Source organism: Balaenoptera physalus (assembly GCF_965194825.1).
Source record: "Balaenoptera physalus genome assembly, chromosome: 2".
NCBI lineage: Eukaryota > Metazoa > Chordata > Mammalia > Artiodactyla > Balaenopteridae > Balaenoptera > Balaenoptera physalus.
The window spans coordinates 118492210-118510370 of NC_138883.1; the positions used below are offsets into that span (position 1 = coordinate 118492210).

Consider the following 18161-nt stretch of genomic DNA (forward strand, 5'->3'; position numbering starts at 1 on the left):
AATAAGGTCTCATTTGCTTCTTCCACATAACTGGGAGCCGGGACAGCCTTCCCGAGCCTTCCGTGATCTTTAGCGCCCTCCTGGGCCCCGGAGCCAGGCGGGCACTCAAGGCCCGCCTGGTTTTCACTGGGGCGACAGCGGAACAATGCCCTCCTCCCCGCACGCAGGAAGGGACAGGCGGGCACAGGCGGGGTTGGGGCTCCACCTTTTGGCTTCCGGCGCCGTGGGCCGGGGACGCCCCCGTCGCGTCTTTGGGGCCTACGTGCGACGCGACACGGCGGGAGGCGGGCCGCGGCCGGGGACTTCCTCTCGGCCTTCCCGGAACCAGGCTCCGCAGCTGCCTCACCGACCTGGCCTGAGAAGGCGGGTCCTCCATAGCCTTCGAGTCGAGGGCTAGAGCGGCCAGGCCGCCGAGCCGGGTCGAGCCCGGGCGGGCGACGGCTGCGTCACGCGAGGGGCGGGGCTGCCACGGGCGGAGGCCGGAGCCGGAAGCGGAAGAGGCGCTCGGAGCGGGGAGTGGGGCCTAGCTGCAGCCGGAGCCTGGGAGACGGTGAGTATGGGGTCCGGGCCCGCGACGGGAGCGGTGGCGGGCGGTGAGTCGGAGGCGTGGGCGCGCTGGGTGTGGATCCCAGGGCTCCCGGTTCGGTCTCGGGCTACTCCCTTTCGTTTTCTTCTCGGTCTATCTCAGGCCGCGGACCCGACCTCTCACCCCTGACCCGTCGCTTCTCCCCCAGAGGGCGGTCACCGCAGATCCCGACCTCTCGATCCCGCGTGTCGGAGTCCGAGCCTAAGAGGTCTCTGAGGCCCCAGCAGGGATCCTGTTTGGGCCCTGCACCTGCCCGCGGAATGGGGTCGGGGTCCTACCTGGGATAGCCTGGAGGGGCTTTCAGACCACTCCCCTACCCCCGGCTCGAGGCTTAGTTCGCACACTCCTCTTCCCCGCGCGGGTTGGAGTTTGATTCTGGCCCAAGCTGGCATTCCCCTCCCCTCCCCCCTCCCCCTCCCCCAGGTCTCCCCTCGCCTCCACTGGCGGCGGTTACGGGGGACGGGGCTCTGAGATCTGTGGGAACCGAGGCGTCAGGAGGGGACGCGAGCGAGGGTCTCAGGCCCCCTGCGTGTTTTGTTGTGATGCTGGATCCGCTCCAGCCCGGAGGAGGGGCCCGGCCAAGCTGACAGTACAAATGCCCGGGCTGCTCCTCGGTCCGGGAATCTCTGTGCTTTAGTTCCGGGTGCGGGTGTCCTCGTGTGGAGCTGGGGTGGGAATCGCCTGAGCCAGGGCTCCGTCGAGGCGGAGTTGGCGGCCTTCCAGCTTCCCTCCTCCATGCCCTTGAAAAGGAGGAGCGTTTCACCCGGTGGTGGCGGCTTGCAAGGTGGCAGGTTTGAGGTTGCAGCGGTGGGGCAGCGTCAGCCAAAAATAACCATGGGGCGCTGGGGTGGCTGGAATCCGGGAGGGCAGCCACTGACCTGGCTGGCTGCTCTTCTTGTCAGCCCAGTTCTCTGGCCAGGACCAGCAAATGAGAAGACAACTAGGCCTGTGCTCAGAGAAAAGCTGGCATCCTCCGCCTGGTTTCCTTCACTTTACCTTTTTCTTCATTGTGCAGAGGCAGAGCCTTCCAGAGCATAGCTTAACAACCTGTTTGCTGAGGTCTCAGAGAATCAGAGATAATTGATGAGAAATGGGCCCTAGAGCCCTAGCTGGGAAGATAATGAGGAGCATCTGGTATTCCTAATATTTCACTTGCCTAGAATGTGTTAAAGGAGAAGTTATATCCTCTATGATTGCCTTGTGTGTGATGTCTTACATAGTTTTCATACTTGTCATCTCCTTTGCCAAGTTGGTTGGGAGGTCGTGTTATCTCCATTTTCCGGGTATGGTAACCAATGCCCAGTGTATAAGGTCACGAGGCCAGTAAGGCAGCACTGGGATTTCGTTCAGGGTTTTCTACCCGGATCTCTCTCCCCTCTGGTGCCTTGGAAGGGACTTAAAAATGTCCTTAATGCCCTTAGGGCATTTAACACAGACCCAGAGGTGTTACCTGGAACCTTTTTAATGTTGGTAATGAAAAGCTGCCTTCAGTACCTCTTGTGGGCCCAGACCTGTGCTGGGCCTTTGACCTAAAGGCATGTACTACGCATGTTACTTAAAGGAGTGATATAATTTAATCTGCACAGAACCCTGTAAGAGATTACTATCCCCTTGTTGCAAGAGAAAGCTGAAGGTTAGACTTGTTTAATAACTTGCCTAAAGGCACAAGCTAGAGGTGGCAGTGCCAGGATTCAGATTGACATTTGAAGCTGTGATCTTTCCACTAACATGAGCATACATAAGAATCTTCTAGGTCCCAAGAGAGAGTCTTTGGCCTGTTGTAGACTAGACCATGTCTTCCAGGTCTGGTGCTTTGCCCAGTGAGGATGGGCAGGGCCTTTGTCCTGGCCATTGGAGCATCTTCCTTGTCACTTATTGAGATGCGAGATAATGCCTTCATTCCATCGCTTGGGCACCTGACCCAGCCATAATTACAGGGAAACAGTGAAATATTAGTCAGAACAGAACAGTTCTTGAGCTGTTACAAAGTACTTATCTCCAAGGGTTGCTGTGGCCTGGGCTTCCAGGTAGAGGGCAGAAGACAGCTGCTCGCGGGGAGACAGGGCAGTGACTTTCTCATGATTGCAGAGAAGCTCTCAGGGGTTTTGTCAGATACGCCTCCCTGACCTGCTCGTTTACGGAGAGCCATTCCATTCTGTTCTCCTCCAGACAGACCCTTTTCATAAGATGGGACAGCCTCAGTGGATTTGTCCAAAATGTGCTTGATCAGGCAAGCCCAGGACTGACCACCATTGGTTGGCTATGGCCAAGTGAAGGGTTGGGAGGAAGGCTGGCTACGGTCTCTGGCCCAGCCCTCCTGTGGAGGCAGTGTCAGGGTTTGGGGAGTGGGTGGAACAGGGAGCTGGCCTCACATAGCCATCTTTCTCAGCTGATGGCTGATCCAATCTGGCAATTTTCTGTGGTGGGTGTAAGTCCCGACTGAACCAGGAATAGTGAGGTGGGGCCCTTTTGGCCTGCCTCTCCGAACCCAGAGCCTGCCAGACAGCCAGCCTTCTGACTTCTCTTGAGATGGGCACAGAAGAGGATATTGGAGCAGGGAATCCAGAAGAGGGCACAGTAATGGTACTGTTGGAGGTGAGGCACTGCCTGGCATGGCACCAGTGACAGGCGGTCTGCGGGTGCTAAATAGGCCTCGGGCAAGTGACTTGGTTGCTCTGAAGACCCTGGCATCTTTACAGATGCTAGGACTGAATGTAGACCAACAAGGGCTGCAGAGACCCCCATGTCTGCTTGGCCAGACCCTCAGGTAGGCTAGGGAATGTTTGTGGGACCCTCTTTGTCCAAGGGCTGGTCTTCTCGATTCTGCTTGTGGCTCTTCACACTGATTTGTGGTCCTTGAGCAGGGTACAATTCAGGGCCTCAGCCAGGCAACTTGGCTTCTCAAACTTGAGGGCCTTCACCCCTTGCTCCTGTGTATTGGCTCCCTGCCAGCAGCCTTTTGACTCTGGCCTCTGGCTCGACAGAGCAGGCACTTCATAGGACTCTACAGACAGTCAGGAGGGAATTGAGCACAGGAGGCTCCCTTTCTACTTGGCCCTGGTCTCCTGTGATGGTGCTCACCAGCCCCTCCCTGCATTCTGCCTCGGCACCTGTCCTGGCTCTCCAGGTTCCCTGAGTGCTCAGCCCACCAGGCCAATGATGCTGTGCTGGGGAGGCAGCTGCTTCTTTGTTCTCTGGTGGAGAAGGGTGTTACCCATTGTCTGCTGTTTGACCAGTGTGACCTGAGTTCTTCACTTCATGAACCCCTGGGAGGGGCTGCCCCCAGACAGAACAATGGGCCTCTTCTTCAGGAGCACCTAGGCTGCCTGGGCAGCCCTGTGGCTGGCTGCGTGTTTAGCAGGGCTTTCTATTTCTCATGGCCTAGATGCATCACTGTAAGCGATACCGCTCCCCTGAGCCAGACCCGTACCTGAGCTACCGATGGAAGAGGAGGAGGTCTTACAGTCGGGAGCATGAAGGGAGACTGCGATACCCCTCTCGAAGGGAGCCTCCGCCCCGGAGATCTCGGTCTAGAAGGTAAGAGGGAACTAGGTTGGAAGAAAGGATTCCTTCCCACTTCCGGGCTAGGGAGACAGCCTGGAGGCTTGTGGCAGCCCTGGGCCTCTTCAGGTGACTGCCGCCTCTGCCCGGCTGCACACTGATCACTGCCCTGTCCTCTTCAGGCTCTTCCCCTGATCTCACCTGCATTCCCTGGCCTCAGTTCGCCACCATCCGTGCCAACCCTTCTTTCTCTATCCTTGAGTCTTCCTTCTTCTGACACATTCCCCCGTTTTCTAGGCCAGCATCTCCCCTGCTAACCTCTGAGCCTTCCTCATTGTGGATTGGGAACATAACCTCAGCCCTTTCCAGAAGTTGGTCCCTGGTCTTAACTCAGTCCCCAAACCAAAATAACAGTCTCTGCAGGCCACAGAGAGCTCTGGGATGGGGGACCCTCAGAGGTCCTCCACCATGCTCACCTTTCCCAGTGCTCTGCCTCCTGTGGCGCTGGAGGGGTGCTGTCAGGAACCGGGGTTCTGGAGGTTGGATTTCACGCACACGTGCTCCCCCTCCCCCACTTCCCCTAGTCTGGATGCCTCTGCTCCCACAGGCTACCCTTGTGAGCTCTTTGCAGGGGCCCCACCACATGAGTCTTGACTAGTAGCAGGAGCCCGGTTGGTGGGAGGAGGCTCTGACCAGTGTCCCTATCCCCGTCTTGGCAGCCATGACCGCCTGCCCTACCAGAGGAGATACCGGGAGCACCACGACAGCGACACATACCGGTGTGAAGAGCGGAGCCCATCCTTTGGGGAGGACTACTATGGATCTTCACGTTGCCATCATCGACGGCGGTCACGGGAAAGGGAGCCATACCGGACCCGCAAGCATGCCCACCACTGCCACAAACGCCGCACCAGGTCTTGTAGCAGCGCCTCCTCGGTGAGTGGTGGCCAGAGTGTGCTGGCTGGGGCTTAAAGGCCTCGTCTCTTTCTAGCCTTCTCTCAGGCTGGCTGGTCTGGGTGAGTACTGCCAGCCCTGCGCACGTGCATTTGGTGTGCGTGCGTGTGTGTGTGTATGTGTCGTCTGGTCCAGGTGCAGGGCTGGGCAGGGGGCCCGGCTCCTCTATCTTCTGGCCCATGGGCAGTGGCAACTTAGGGGCTCTGGTTCCGGCGCTGGCTGGTCCCCAGCCTATCTGTGTCTCCACACCGCTCCAGGCACAGGCCACATGCGCAAGTAGCCAGAGACATTTCTTCAGAATCCTTAATAGGGTTGCTGGTACGTGGTCTGGAGCTGTATGGCCTGGTCCTCCCCACCCAGAGATTGCCCTACACACACAGCTGAGTGCTCCGACTGGTATGGACTGCATCCACCTCTGCAGTCTCTTCTCCACACCCCTCAACAAAGGCCCGGAGGCTGGAGCGCCCACGGGTAGGGGAGGGCCCGTCAATTAGCTTGGACTGGGACCTTCCCTCTAACCTCCAGTCAGGTCCTCTGCAGCCTAGCCTCTTCACGTGAGGGGCAGTCAAGGCAAGGGGGACGAGCTGCCTGTGTGGTGGGGCATGTGAAGAAATGGCAGAAAGGCCCGCAGCTCCAGGCCTTGTCCAGCTGCAGGCCACATGCCCAGAGCAGGGCCTGGAAACATCCTTAATGTGAAGGGTTGTATAGAAGGGTCTCTGCTGAGACCAGGAAGCCACACTGCGCTCAGGCCTCTGGGAAGGAAGGCCAATTGTGTATCTCTGAGGGTATATGCTGTCTTCTCTTCTCTTCCCCAGCTCTCTTCCCTCCCTCACTCGCTGCCGGCCGTGAGGCCCCTGAGGAGTAGTGGTGCAGCAGTGGAGGGGAGCCAGGCGTCTTCTCTGCCGAGCTTTCCCGTGGTTCTTTGAGTAGCCACGGGTTGAGGTTGACTGGGCACCTGGCATGGCCCGGTGGCCTCTCTGCACACTGCCACAGGATGGTAGTGCAGGTCTGTGGCTCTGCTTCTTCTCTTTTTGGTGCCCTCTGTCGTCATGAGGCTCAGGATGGGCCGGGCCTGGCCTGTGAGTAGCATAGGTGCCAAGGCCAGGGCAGGAGCTGGCTTGGGGCCTGTGTGGGCCATCGTGGTGGTAGGCCTTGGAGAGTCGACTGGCCCAGAGGATCCAGGGCTCCTTCCCTGCTCGAGGCTGGTGGCACAAGGGCTGCTGACGGAAGTCCGTTTCTGCTGGTGATGTTAATTAAGTCTGGCCACGGATGCCGTCTAGGGACAGGTGGCAGCTGTCGGGCATGTGCAGGACTGCGTGGGCGAACAGAGGCAGGCAAGGGCAGGCTGGGCATTCTGCAGCTGAAGCCAGCCAGAGTGGCCTCTGACCATTCTGGATGATCGGACCCAGGCTGGGCCAGCCATCTTCTTGCGCCGTTCTCACTGCGTCTTCACCCTGGCCGAAGCCATCATGGGAGGGCCCGGGAGGGGGAGACTCAGTGGAGGAGGAAGTCAGGCCTGTGACTCCCTACACGGCAGCCCCTCAGCAGCAGAGGCTGGTTGTCTTTCTGAGCATTTGCAGCGCCCTTCTCTTAGATAATGTCCGAGTTTTCTTTACATACCTGTAGCTGTTTTTACTTTTCTGTTTTTGAAGTCAGTTTGTGTCTTGACGTGTCCCTTGCAATATCCCTATCGTTATATATGCTGTGTGCCTTATGAAATGCTGGGATCTGGAAAATCCAATCAACCAACCCACCGGCTCCTCACCGTCTCCACCTCTGCCTTTGACTGACACCTCAATCTGTCAATCGGAACCGCCTACCATGCGATTGGTCGGATGGCGTTTCGGGGGGCGGTGCATGCAGAGAAGCCAACAGAGCAGTAAGCGCAGCAGCCGGAGTGTGGAAGATGACAAGGAGGGCCACCTGGTGTGCCGGATCGGCGATTGGCTCCAAGAGCGATGTACAGCCACCTTTCGTAAAACTTTACCTCTCTACTTTCTACCCCCCTTGTTAGACGAGACCTCTCCTGCCTGGAGGGGCCTCTAGTGCGCGTGGCGCCTTAGCGGGGCCACCAGTAATTGCCTGAATGACACAGACGCTAGCAACTTCTGTTTTTAAGAGTGTAGCAGTGAGAGAGAAACCTTTTTTGTTTTTGAGAATTTGAATGCTGTGAACTTGCAGGAGCTGCCGATCCTCTGTCCTCCAGATCCTCATGCCCTGTTTCTTTTCTCTCCTAGATGAGATCGTGGGGAACCTTGGTGAAGGCACCTTTGGCAAGGTGGTGGAGTGCTTGGACCATGCCAGGTGAGCCATCTTCCTGGGAAGAGTTGGCCTGAGGTTCTTGAAGATGGTGACAGAGCTTAACCTCTTTCTTTTTAAAGGGTAGCACCAAAGCAGAGTTCTGACCTGTGCATATTGGGGTTGTGCTGATCCCCTGAACTAGGGAGAAATTCTTGGGATTCCATAGGCATGTGGCATCTCTGCCCAAGAACTGCTGGTCAGTGAATGGCGCTGCCCCAGTTTCCCCACTTCCCCAGGACTGTGGTTGCGGATATCAGAACAGGGCAAGGACCTGGCTCCTCCGTGGTCTGGATCTGCTTCCTGTGATCTCTTAGAATCTGGGCCTGGCAGGGGGTTGAGAGTACTGCTGAGCCCGACTCAAGCATGAGCCCTCACCCTCTGGAGGTCTGCTTGAGAGGCCGTGCAGGCCCCCGCTGAGAGAAAAAGACCCTGGGCTTTCTCACCAGGCAGGCTGCTGCCTTCTCCAGTGTGGCTAGGGTTGGGCCCCTTTGAGTGTGCCGAGGTAGAGCAGGGGTGCACCCGTGTGTGTAGGGGTGCTCCTGGGGGTACCTTGCTTCCTTCTAGACCGAACAGTGAAAAACATTTCTGTCCCCTTGCCATTCCTCAAGACCAGAAGCCTTGCCTCCTCCACCTTAGGCTGGGAGGCTACCTCCTGGGAGCCCACTGCCTTCCCGCCTTAATGGCCCTCTGTTTGGTTTGGCGCTTTGACCAGGAAGTGCTTGTGTCCTTGTTGTCTCATTTGAGGCACGTGCTGCCCATATGTGACTTGCACTATTTTAGAGATGAACAAACACACTTGGGGTCTGACTGTATCCCCCAGCTGTTGAATGGAGGAGCCGGGTACCGCTGTGCTTGGTGTTCCCACGTTCAGAGGGTTGCTCGGAAAGGACAGTTAGACCCAGCAGCCCGGCCAGCCATGTGGCCCCAATTTAAGGTAGTGATTATCACTGAGGAAGCCTCCCTGGGTGCCCAGTTCCCATTTAAACACCCCTCAGACCCCGTGTGGCCCAAGAGGTTAGGGCCGGGACCAGTGGGCATAGGGACATGTAGACTATACAGTGACCAGAGAGAGATGTGGCAGATCTGAGAGCTGTGCCACATGGGGGCTCTCTGGGCTGTGTCACTCTGAGTAGCTAGATGGAAAGTGAGCCTTTGAAGTCACTAATGGGTAGGCACAGGGCTTGGGGGACCTTTAGGGAGTCCAGAGGGAGTCGGCCAGTGGGCTTGTTGTGAGGAGGCAGAATTCAGCTCAGCAAAAGGAAGGGCCGTCCAAGCCTGGCAGTAGTTGTGTGGAAGTGACAAGCTCCTTGTGTCGAGGGTCGGAATGCCCTTGAGGGATCCTGTTCTAGGAGGCTGGAGTGGTGGTTTTTCCTGAGGTCCTCTCCTGCCCTGAAAATCTGGGAAAATGGGATAGGGAGAGAAAAGCAGGGTGTTCTCTAGAAGATGCCTCTGCCCTGGGGCCTGTAAACCTTTCCTCAGGCACCGAGGCCAGCTTCCCAGAGGCCTCAAGGCCACACCATTGTGGGCCAACACTTATCACTCTAGTATCCCACTGGGCATCTGGACTCTGGCTGTTCCTTCCTGACAGCGTTGGGCCTAGCAGGCTACCCTCAGCAGATATTCTCTGCTGAGATTCTGCAGGTGGCCTACAGGGGTGGTGCTGGGGGTAAGGGTGGGAGGTGTGGAGCAGGAATTATTAAAATCCTCATGGACACTGAACAAGGGTTCCTGGCAGTCAGTGGTCTCTGATAAATGCCGTGGCTGGTAGGCAGGCAGGTGGGGCCAGGGTGGTGTGCTAAAGGGATCGGCCCTGGGGTTCCCAGGGGGAAGAACCTGCTGCTGGGGCCCTTACCCTCTTGCCAGGCCCTCACTCCATGCTGGAACCCCAGACTTGTAGATGTGCTCTGGAAGGTCAGGAGGTGCCGCAGAGGGTTCCGAGTGGGACCGCCTGGCCAGGATCAACGGACTGGCCTACAGGTTGGGTTACTGAGTGAGCTCTAGGGCTGGCGCTGGTCAGCAGGATAGGGCTCTACTCCTCTGCCCACCCCCCCGGGAGCTGGCAGTGGCTGAGATCATAAAAGCCTAAGACTGGTACGGATGCCAACAGCAACTTGTTGTTATAAGGGTAGATAGAGGTCTAGTGTTATTATAAGGGGTAGGCTGGGCATCAAGAATCTGCTGTCTTCAGGGCAGGCCCTGCTCCTAGAGACCTGAGTAGTGTTTGCCAGGAGTTGCTGGGTTGGGGTGGCGGGTGGGGGAAGGGCTGCACAGCTTCTCATGAGAAATTCTGCTTCCTTCCCTGGTCCAGAGGGAAGTCTCAGGTTGCCCTGAAGATCATCCGCAACGTGGGCAAGTACCGGGAGGCCGCCCGGCTAGAAATCAATGTTCTCAAAAAAATCAAGGAGAAGGACAAAGAGAACAAGTTGTGAGTGTCGGCAAGGAATGGGAGGGAAGCTTCCTAGGGGGCAGCGTCCACTCCGGCCCCAACTGCCTGGACCCACTGGGGCTGAGCAGTGCCCTTTCACCTGGTTGGCACCATGCCTTCTGCCGACAACCAGAGCCAGGGGAGTTTGGCGAGTGAGTCTTGCTGGAAGGAACCTTTGGATTTCAATCTAGGCTTCACCACAACCAGCTCTGTGTTCTGAGGCGGGCCTCCCCGCCCTGAGTTTGTGAATTGGGGGCTTCACTGGGTTGTGGTGGGCATTAGACAAGATACAAACCCAAAGCTGTTTGGGGCTCTCATATAGTCAGAGATATCCAAGGGAGAGCCACCTTTGGCACACAGACACTGAGCATTTCCCCTCCTCCAAGCACTGTGCTGAGCCCTGCAGGATCTCAGGAAGCTCAGCTGAGGGAGTTGAAAAAAGCAATGCTTGTTCTGTGGAGTGTACTGCTATTACCCCACCTCTTTCTCTGAGATGCAGGGATTGTGCCCATAATTTTCTTTGTCTATGTGTATCTGCATCCTGCGTGGGACCCAGCAGCCTGGGAGGGAGTGGGGACTGGAGTCACCTGAGGAGAGGGGGTGAGGCAGCCAGCTCCCCCCAGTGCAGACCCTGAGCCCCATCCATCCTTCTCCTCCAGCCTGTGCGTCTTGATGTCTGACTGGTTCAACTTCCATGGTCACATGTGCATCGCCTTTGAGCTCCTGGGCAAGAACACCTTTGAGTTCCTAAAGGAGAATAACTTCCAGCCTTACCCTCTACCACATGTCCGGCACATGGCCTACCAGCTCTGCCACGCCCTTAGGTGTAAGTTTCCACCCTCAAATGGAGCATGGGTCAGCCACATATCTGCAGCAAAGTCATCTGGTGGTCCTGCTCTCCATCATTCGCTGTAGCACATCGTTAACTATTCTGCTGGGCCAGAGACACCAGGGCCCCTTTGGCTGAAAGGCCTTCAGGTAGGAATCTGTGAGGATGGAGAGGCTGCAGTCCCCTCCAGGGGCCTCCTGAGCTGGCTTCTGCCCCCAGGCACTCGGGAAAAATAAAAGGAAAGAGCCGCTCTAGAATTAGCCCCGTACCACCCCGGTTCCTACCCTCCTGCATAGGATGAAGAGGTCAAAGACTGACCTGGCAGGTCCCACCCACAGGTCCTGTCAACATAGACACCCTCTGTCTCACCGTCATTTCCCATCTGTCTGCCAGCCTTTGAGAGCATATCTGGTGGTGCCTGTGCTCAGCACTGCAGGATTTGCAGTGGTTGGAACAGGTCGGGAAGGCTCGTTGGAGAGGAGGTGGATAGACCTAGAGCTAGACTACAGGGTCTGCATAGATGATGGGACAGGGGGGAGTGTTCCAAGCCAGGTGAGCACTCAGCGATGGCCCAGAGCCTGGCATGTGCTGCAGCTCATTCTGGTGAAGAGAGGGCCCATGTTGGGAGAGATGGGCCACATCGTTGTGAGGGTCTTGAGTGCCAGATGGGAAAAGTGATGCGTGGCAGGGTACCACCATCGGTGGGACAGGAGTTGGAGAAAGAAGGCAGACCTCTCCCCGCTCGGGGCTGGGGATGAGGAGAGGCAGGACTGGCTTCATTGTTGTGCTTCATAGGGGGCCCTGTGCTTGGTTTAATACTCTGCTGCTACCATCTTGAGATTCTTAACTTGAATAAGAAGACCTGCATTTTCATTTTGCCCTGTGCCTTGCAAATTACATAGCTGGTACTGGGGAGAGGGAACCACCCCAAGGCTGATGCTGCAGCTCTGGTGAGAGACAGGTTGAGGCCTGGTCCCCTGCAGAGAGGTGGAGGGAGGTTTTATAAATGGAAAAAGTCTCCCCTGCCCCCTCAAGAATCAGAACCTTCCAAGGCCCTAAGCACAGAGAACTCTAGAGAGGGAAGCCAGTACAGAGGCACTTCGGTCTGCTCCCTTGGCCCACTGCTGAGGTTAGGGGCTGTGAGGGGCTCTGGCAGGCTGGCTTTGGAGGAGGGAGCTGGCCTAGCGCTGGCAGGTGCGCCAGAGAGGAAGCCCAGGTTTTCAGTGTCTGCTTCCCTCCTGCTTCCCCAGTTCTACATGAGAACCAACTGACCCACACAGACTTGAAGCCAGAGAACATCCTGTTTGTGAATTCTGAGTTTGAAACTCTCTACAATGAGCACAAGGTATTGGTGGGGGAAAAGATTGAGGCCCTGTTCCAGGGTGCGTTACCCACCAGGACAGACTCGACCTGGCTCACCTTCCTTGCCCTTCAGAGCTGTGAGGAGAAGTCGGTGAAGAACACCAGCATCCGAGTGGCTGACTTCGGCAGTGCTACCTTTGACCACGAGCATCACACGACCATTGTGGCCACCCGTCACTATCGCCCACCTGAGGTGATCCTGGGTGAGTGACTGTGTAGCTCCCAACCCTGATAAAGCGGGCAGTTGTTGGGAGGGTATAAACAGGGAGTGAGGTGCCTGTCCACCACCTGAGGCCAGTGTCCTGAGTCACTGTGGCTGTTGACTTGGCCTTACCAAGAAAGAGACTTCTACTGGGTTTTGGGCAGGAGCCTCGCCAGGCAGTGTGGTAGCTGTGCTGTGACCTCTAGGCTGGGATCTCATAGCCTGTCCCATCTTGGCTTTCAGAGCTGGGCTGGGCACAGCCCTGCGACGTCTGGAGCATTGGTTGCATTCTCTTTGAGTACTACCGGGGCTTCACACTCTTCCAGGTAAGGCCTCTCCCACATCACCCCACTACCCTAAGGGCTGCTACTCTGACAGGCTGCAGAGGCCTAGTGTGGGACCACTGCCCACCAGTCAGCATGTTGTGAGATTGTCTCCTGAGGGTTGTAGATGCTGGAAGGAAGAGGTCAGGGTAGCTGGAACACTCAGGGAGTCTTGTGGTCAGCCATCAAGGATGGAGGACTGGGGTGGGAGGAGTGAGCATTCCAGGCAAGGGGCACCGCATGCGTGAGGGCACGGAGATGGGCTGGGGCAGGGCACCTTCTGGGGAGAGAGTGAGGAACGTAGCCAGAAAGAGGTGTGTAGTTATGCAGTGCACCTGAAGGGTCAAGGAGTCTGACCGTGACCCTGAGAGAACAGGCTGGCCTCATCCCTGGTCCCAGGCTGCCACCAGGTCAGAAAGGCTGGGACTGCTATTCCATTGGTGGGTTTGCGTCTCCTGGGGCAAGAAGGGAACTTGCCCATCTTTTTTGTCCTTTATTCCCTGAGGGACCCTGAGGGGGCGGAGGCTGGCACTGACCCCCACTTGCTGTGTCCCTAACCTTCCACAGACCCACGAAAACCGAGAGCATTTGGTGATGATGGAGAAGATCCTAGGGCCCATCCCATCACACATGATCCACCGTACCAGGTAAGGAGCCCTGGTTGCTCCCTCAGGGCTGGCCTAGGGGCCTTTCCCACCTTGGAGTGACCTGGCAAACCTGTTGCCGAGACCTTCCTACTGGGTCAGGCCAGGATCCCCTGCCTTGCTTTGCTGCCATTCCTCAGGCTGCCGCTGTCTTTCCCATTTAGGACTTGACCCTTCTTGTCCTTTGTTTTCAGGAAGCAGAAATATTTTTACAAAGGGGGCCTGGTTTGGGATGAGAACAGCTCTGATGGCCGGTATGTGAAGGAGAACTGCAAACCTCTTAAGGTCAGTTTCTGGCTTCCCCCAGCTCAACTTACGCCAAGCAGACCCCAGGCACTGGGCAGACACACTGCAGAGAGACAGGCCAGGCAGCTACAGGCTGCCTCCTGGTTCCGGCCCTATGGGAGGCTGTGCCTAAGGCTGCTGGGTGCTGGCAGTGGGGCTTCTTGCAAACTGCCCCAGAGGGGCCCTTAGCTCTACCCCTTCCCCACAGGGTGGCTGTGAATGTAATTGGGGAACACCAGAAGAGCCAGATGTCAGAGACCGTGCTACTTCCTGCCCCCTCTTCTCTCAATTTTGGGAAGAACTAGGCAGGACTGAGGTGAGGGGTAGGGAAGACCTAGACATGGCCAGGAAGCCTCTGTCAACTGCATTTGGTGCTTGGACAAGTGAATTCCACAGAGGTGATTTCTACCCACCTGTCAGAACTTTGCACTTGGGGGCAGAGGCACCAAGCCAGCAAGACACCCAGTAGCCTGACAAGTTCAGAGCAAACATTATTACAGGCACAAAAAGAAAAGAGCTGCTCATTGTCCAGGAGGGGAGAAGTAGTCCTCCAGGGAGGCATCCCTGCCTCCTCAGCCACGCAGCAAGGCTTCCCAGAGGCAAGGGGACCTGCTGTGGCTTCCCACGACCCTGCCATCACACTGAGACACCTTGTGTCCCTGAGCAGAGTTATATGCTCCAAGACTCCCTGGAGCACGTGCAGCTGTTTGACCTGATGAGACGGATGTTAGAATTTGACCCTGCCCAGCGCATCACATTGGCGGAGGCCCTGCTGCATCCCTTCTTTGCTGGTCTGACCCCTGAGGAGCGGTCTTTCCACACCAGCCGCAACCCAAGCAGATGACAGGCGCAGGCCACCGCACTGGGAGATGGAGAGCGGAACTGGGCTGCCCGGCCCCTTTTCTCCAACCTCTACCACCGGCCCCAGGGCCAGAGCCACCCAATGAACAGTGCAATGTGAAGGAAGGCAGGAGCCTACAGGGGAGGAGACTTGATGCCCAGCTGCCAGAAAGCACAGATTTGACCCAAGCTATTTATATGTTGTAAAGTTATAATAAAGTGTTTCTTACTGTTTGTAACCCCTGGTACCAGTGTGTCCATCTCCAGGCTCCTTGCCTTCTCCCTTCCCTACCTTATTAATAAAGTCTTTCTTAGCAGTTCAGCTTGTGGAGAGCTAAGTGTGAACTGGGCCAGGCACAGAAGGGCTAGCCAGAAGCTCGGGCGTCCCTCTGGGCCCAGAAGAGCAGTGGTAGGTCTGCTGAACAGTCCTAAAAGGGGACTGCAGGCCCCTGTACCTCTCAGCCCCAAGGAACGTAAGGGAAATGGCCCACTGGTTTTACCTATCCTTCCAGCCCTGTCTTTGGCTGGGACTTTAGGCTGTTATGTGCCCGATAACTTTAATGAAGTGAAGTGTGAGAAGCAACGCAGGCTCCTAGGGCTGGGGATGCAGTACTTCACTGCAGCATACCGAGCAATTTACCACAGAGCACAGGACTCCGTCATTCAGCTTTATTTTCGTGCTGGTTTTTGGTTCCCCAAGAGCTGCATGAGTGATCATCTTGGCCACCTGACAGGGGGTCCCTGGGACTGGGCATTGTGGGCAGGGTTCCTCTGAAAAGAGCTGAAGAGAGAGGAATCATGCTTAACTTTACCACCACTGGGGAAGGCCCAGGCTGAGGGCAGGAAGAGGCTCCAGTGCCACCTGGGGAGAGAACAGGGAGAGGCTTGGGCACCAACTCCCAGTGGCCCCTCAACACAAGGCCATCACCCCAGGGTCACTGTGACTTACTGGAGCAAGCACAGTCTTCTGGGCCAGGGTTCTTCTAGCTCGTTTTTCACTGTACCCAATTAGGAGACCTCACTGCATTAACAGGCAGCCAGAACCTGTTTAATGGTTGCTTACTAAAATGCCTGTAATCCAGCACTGCTCCTCAGATTATGGCCCTGCCTCTAAAGAGAGGGCCCCATTTTGGGAGCTTCTTGGCCCTGAGAGTGAGCAGAGGCTCAGGAAGGATACACAGCACGGGATTCACAGTCGCTGGCCTTCCACTGCTGGAGACAATTTAACTAACATCTGAGGGAAGATGAGAGGAAAGGAGGGACCAGCCCTCTCTCCCCTGCCTCATCTGCTCCTGGCTATGCTCCTATAAGAAAAGTGATAAGTAGCCTGAAACCCATGGTACCAGGGCCTACCCTGTGTCCATGATCCTTGGCAAGCCCTTCCACTCACCCCTTTAACCAGAGTGGGTGGGCACAGAGCAGAAGGAAGCCTGAAGCCCTGAAAAAGGCTTTAAAGCACAAGCCTTCTGCAAGGGCCCTTCTCAGGAACTTCAGGGCCTGGGCCTGTGAACAGCTGGGGGCTTAGTGCCTTAGGATCTGAGCAGCAGTGTGTTCCTAAGGCTGAGCCCCACCAGCTGGCTCATCCAGAACTAGCCTCATTTTGGCATCTTTGAGACAGGGTGCTGGCCCTGAGCCCACTCATCTAGAGACAACAATCATAAAGGGTTCAAGGCCCAGACTGTAAAAGCTGGGGTAGAGCCCACATGGGAGGGACGTGCGCCCTGCTCTGGGATCACAGCTGCCGGGGACCATTTCAGGGGAAGGGCAGAGGGGGCAGAAGAGCGTAGGGGTGTGTGTGCAGGCAAGGAGGGGTGGGGAGTGGTGGCTTAGGACAGAAGCACCAGGGAGCCTCTTCTGGCTCAGCACCAGGCTCCCCCAGGGGCCTCCCCAATACTGAACATTAAAGCTGCACCCTGAGGGGTCTGGCCCCAGACCAGGCAAAGGCTCAGCCCCCAGCTATAGAGTATGGGGTTGGGGGGGCACTGCTGGCAAGATGGGCACTGTGGTTCTACAGTAACATAACCTTATACTACCTGTGCTGAAGACAACAGAAAAACAGTAAAAAAAATCCCAATACAGTACAGTTAACACCATTCTGATGCCATTCCCCTTCCCTGCCTCCCAGAGTGATGGAGTGGAAAAAATCTTGAAAAAAAAAAACCCCAGCATAAAACTTGGATCAGCTCAAGAGAAAGGGTCAAAAGCCCCCAAATCAACCTGTGGCGGGGCTGAGGGAAGGCCTCAAAGCCCTCAACGGAACGGAGACTGCAAGTCTGCCCTCTAGTGGACAACTGCAGCGCAGCCAGTTCTACGAGATCTGAGGAAGGGCCGCTTAGCTGGGGTTGTGAGGGAAGCAAGGGAGACAGAGCCAGCTCGGCACCAGAGCCAGCTCAGGCCCCAAACAGGGCTGCCCCACCCCGCGAGGCGCTCGCCCAGGCCCAGTGGCTGTAAACCTGACACACAGTCTGTGAGCTGCCTATGTCTGTAAACAAAGCCCCACCTGATCACGCAGGGGGCCGAGTGTAGCGATGCCTGGAGCCACTGTGCACCGAGCCTGCCACTCGCCCCGCACACCCAGTGAGAAAGCCTTCCCTGGCTAAGGGCAGGTGACAAGTCCGTTTTAAATATGAGCTGTTCTCTCAAAAAAAGAAACCAAAAAGAGAAAAAACTTAACAACAAGATCCATGAAGCTTCACATCCTTAAGGCGTTCGTTGTCAGGAGCAGCAGGGGACTGCAGGGTCCAGCCTGCCCAGAGCCCTTCTAGGCAGAGTGCAATGGGATGACAAATTTGCAGCCAAAGGGTGAGTGGTAGCTGATGCCCACCTCCTGGAATACCTGCTGGGGAATGCCGATGTCGCACAAATAGACGCGGCCTGCGTGCTCCCCCAGAGGCAGAGGTAGGCCCAGAGCCAGTGACCACTTGGCATCGATGCCCTGTTCGACTTCATGCACAGGAGGGTCTATGCTGAGTACTGGTGCCCGGTTCTGGTTGGCCCAGGCCACGGCTGCTTTGTACCAGGGCTGATCCCGCAAGAAGGCATTCTCGGGACAATCCAGGCAGTTGATCACCAGGTCCACAGGGCTGGTGGGCAGATCTGTAAGTGGAAAGAGTGCCATCTGAAAACCCCTACAAAGTAGAGAGCAGCCCAGGCTGGGACTAGAACCATGGTGGCCCCCAAGAGTGTCTTGTTCAGACACCACTCCAATGCCTCTCCAGAGGCCAGCCTTCTCAAGGCTGGGTCAGTACTCAGGCCCTGGAAGTTCCAAGGCCTGGTTAGGCTGGGTGCTAGAGACCAAGGGCGTGTCAGCCTGATGGACCACTGTCCTCATGGAGCTCCCAGGCTGAAGCACTGTCCTGCTGGGTGTGCAGAGCTTCTCAGGACACAAGGCCCTTGCCTCCTCCGCACATCTGACTGACTCCCTGGTAAATTATAAGCTCTGGGAAGGTGGGCTCTACTGCCATGTCAGCCCTCACAGGGAGACCGTGCCTAGGGCTCAGGAGAAATGGGCTGACTGCCATTTGCTGTCCGGCCCAAGAAGTGTGAGCAGGCAAGAGCATGCTCATTCTACACCAGGCTGGCCTGCTCCAGACTGCCTGGCCTTGCTGGCCCCTCTCACCATCCTGGAAATGAGTCCTCCTTACAGCCCAACCTTAAGAACGGGGAAGAAATCTATCACTTCTCCCAGATGTTTTAAAAGGCTTCTCTGCTCTAACCAGGCCTCTGGGACAGTGTAAGAACAGATGTCTCAACAAGTATGTAAGTCTTGACCAGCCCAAGAGGTTAAACTGAGACTAGTGGAAATCAGACCAAACTCAAAGGTGAGCATCCTCAGACTTGCCTCCTGGGGCAGTTGGGATAGAAAGGCTTGTGGGCAGCTAGAGGAAGAACCAACTGCCTGGAAAAGGG

General features: G+C 56.6%; 2 protein-coding genes across 9 annotated transcripts in view; one reads left to right on the forward strand and one right to left on the reverse strand.

Annotated features, from left to right (window-relative positions):
• Positions 1-406: 406 nt before the first annotated feature.
• CLK3 (CDC like kinase 3) lies at positions 407-14574 on the forward strand. Of its 5 annotated transcripts, none has more exons than XM_082449959.1 (13): positions 407-550; positions 3972-4123; positions 4807-5023; positions 6905-7001; positions 7279-7345; positions 9651-9767; positions 10427-10593; positions 11847-11941; positions 12032-12161; positions 12404-12486; positions 13051-13130; positions 13322-13412; positions 13621-14574. In XM_082449959.1, the coding sequence occupies exons 2-13, from the start codon at positions 3972-3974 to the stop codon at positions 13879-13881; spliced, it is 1557 nt and encodes a 518-aa protein (XP_082306085.1). In that variant the 5' UTR covers positions 407-550; the 3' UTR covers positions 13882-14574. The 5 variants fall into 5 exon arrangements, with proteins under 5 accessions (XP_082306085.1, XP_082306087.1, XP_082306088.1 ...); XM_082449961.1 differs by having other exon boundaries at positions 13913-14574; XM_082449962.1 differs by having other exon boundaries at positions 410-550; positions 14080-14574.
• A 332-nt stretch (positions 14575-14906) lies between these two features.
• Positions 14907-18161, reverse strand: part of EDC3 (enhancer of mRNA decapping 3) — a 52567-nt gene continuing 49312 nt past the window's right edge. For 3 of the 4 annotated variants that reach the window (XM_082449967.1, XM_082449968.1, XM_082449969.1), the window contains one exon: positions 16938-17348. In XM_082449967.1, the coding sequence (XP_082306093.1) occupies positions 17014-17348 (335 nt within the window). In that variant the 3' untranslated portion in view covers positions 16938-17013. Of the gene's footprint in view, positions 17349-18161 lie in introns of all 4 variants that reach the window. The other variant, XM_082449966.1, reaches the window with a different exon arrangement.

Excerpts from the sequence above, each read along its gene's own strand:
- CLK3 (XM_082449959.1), top strand. The coding sequence starts at position 3,972 with ATGCATCACTGTAAGCGATACCGCTCCCCTGAGCCAGACCCGTACCTG. Across the intron at positions 7,002-7,278 it reads CGATTGGCTCCAAGAGCGAT|ATGAGATCGTGGGGAACCTT; the intron begins GTACAGCCACCT and ends TTTCTCTCCTAG. Across the intron at positions 9,768-10,426 it reads AAGGACAAAGAGAACAAGTT|CCTGTGCGTCTTGATGTCTG; the intron begins GTGAGTGTCGGC and ends CTTCTCCTCCAG.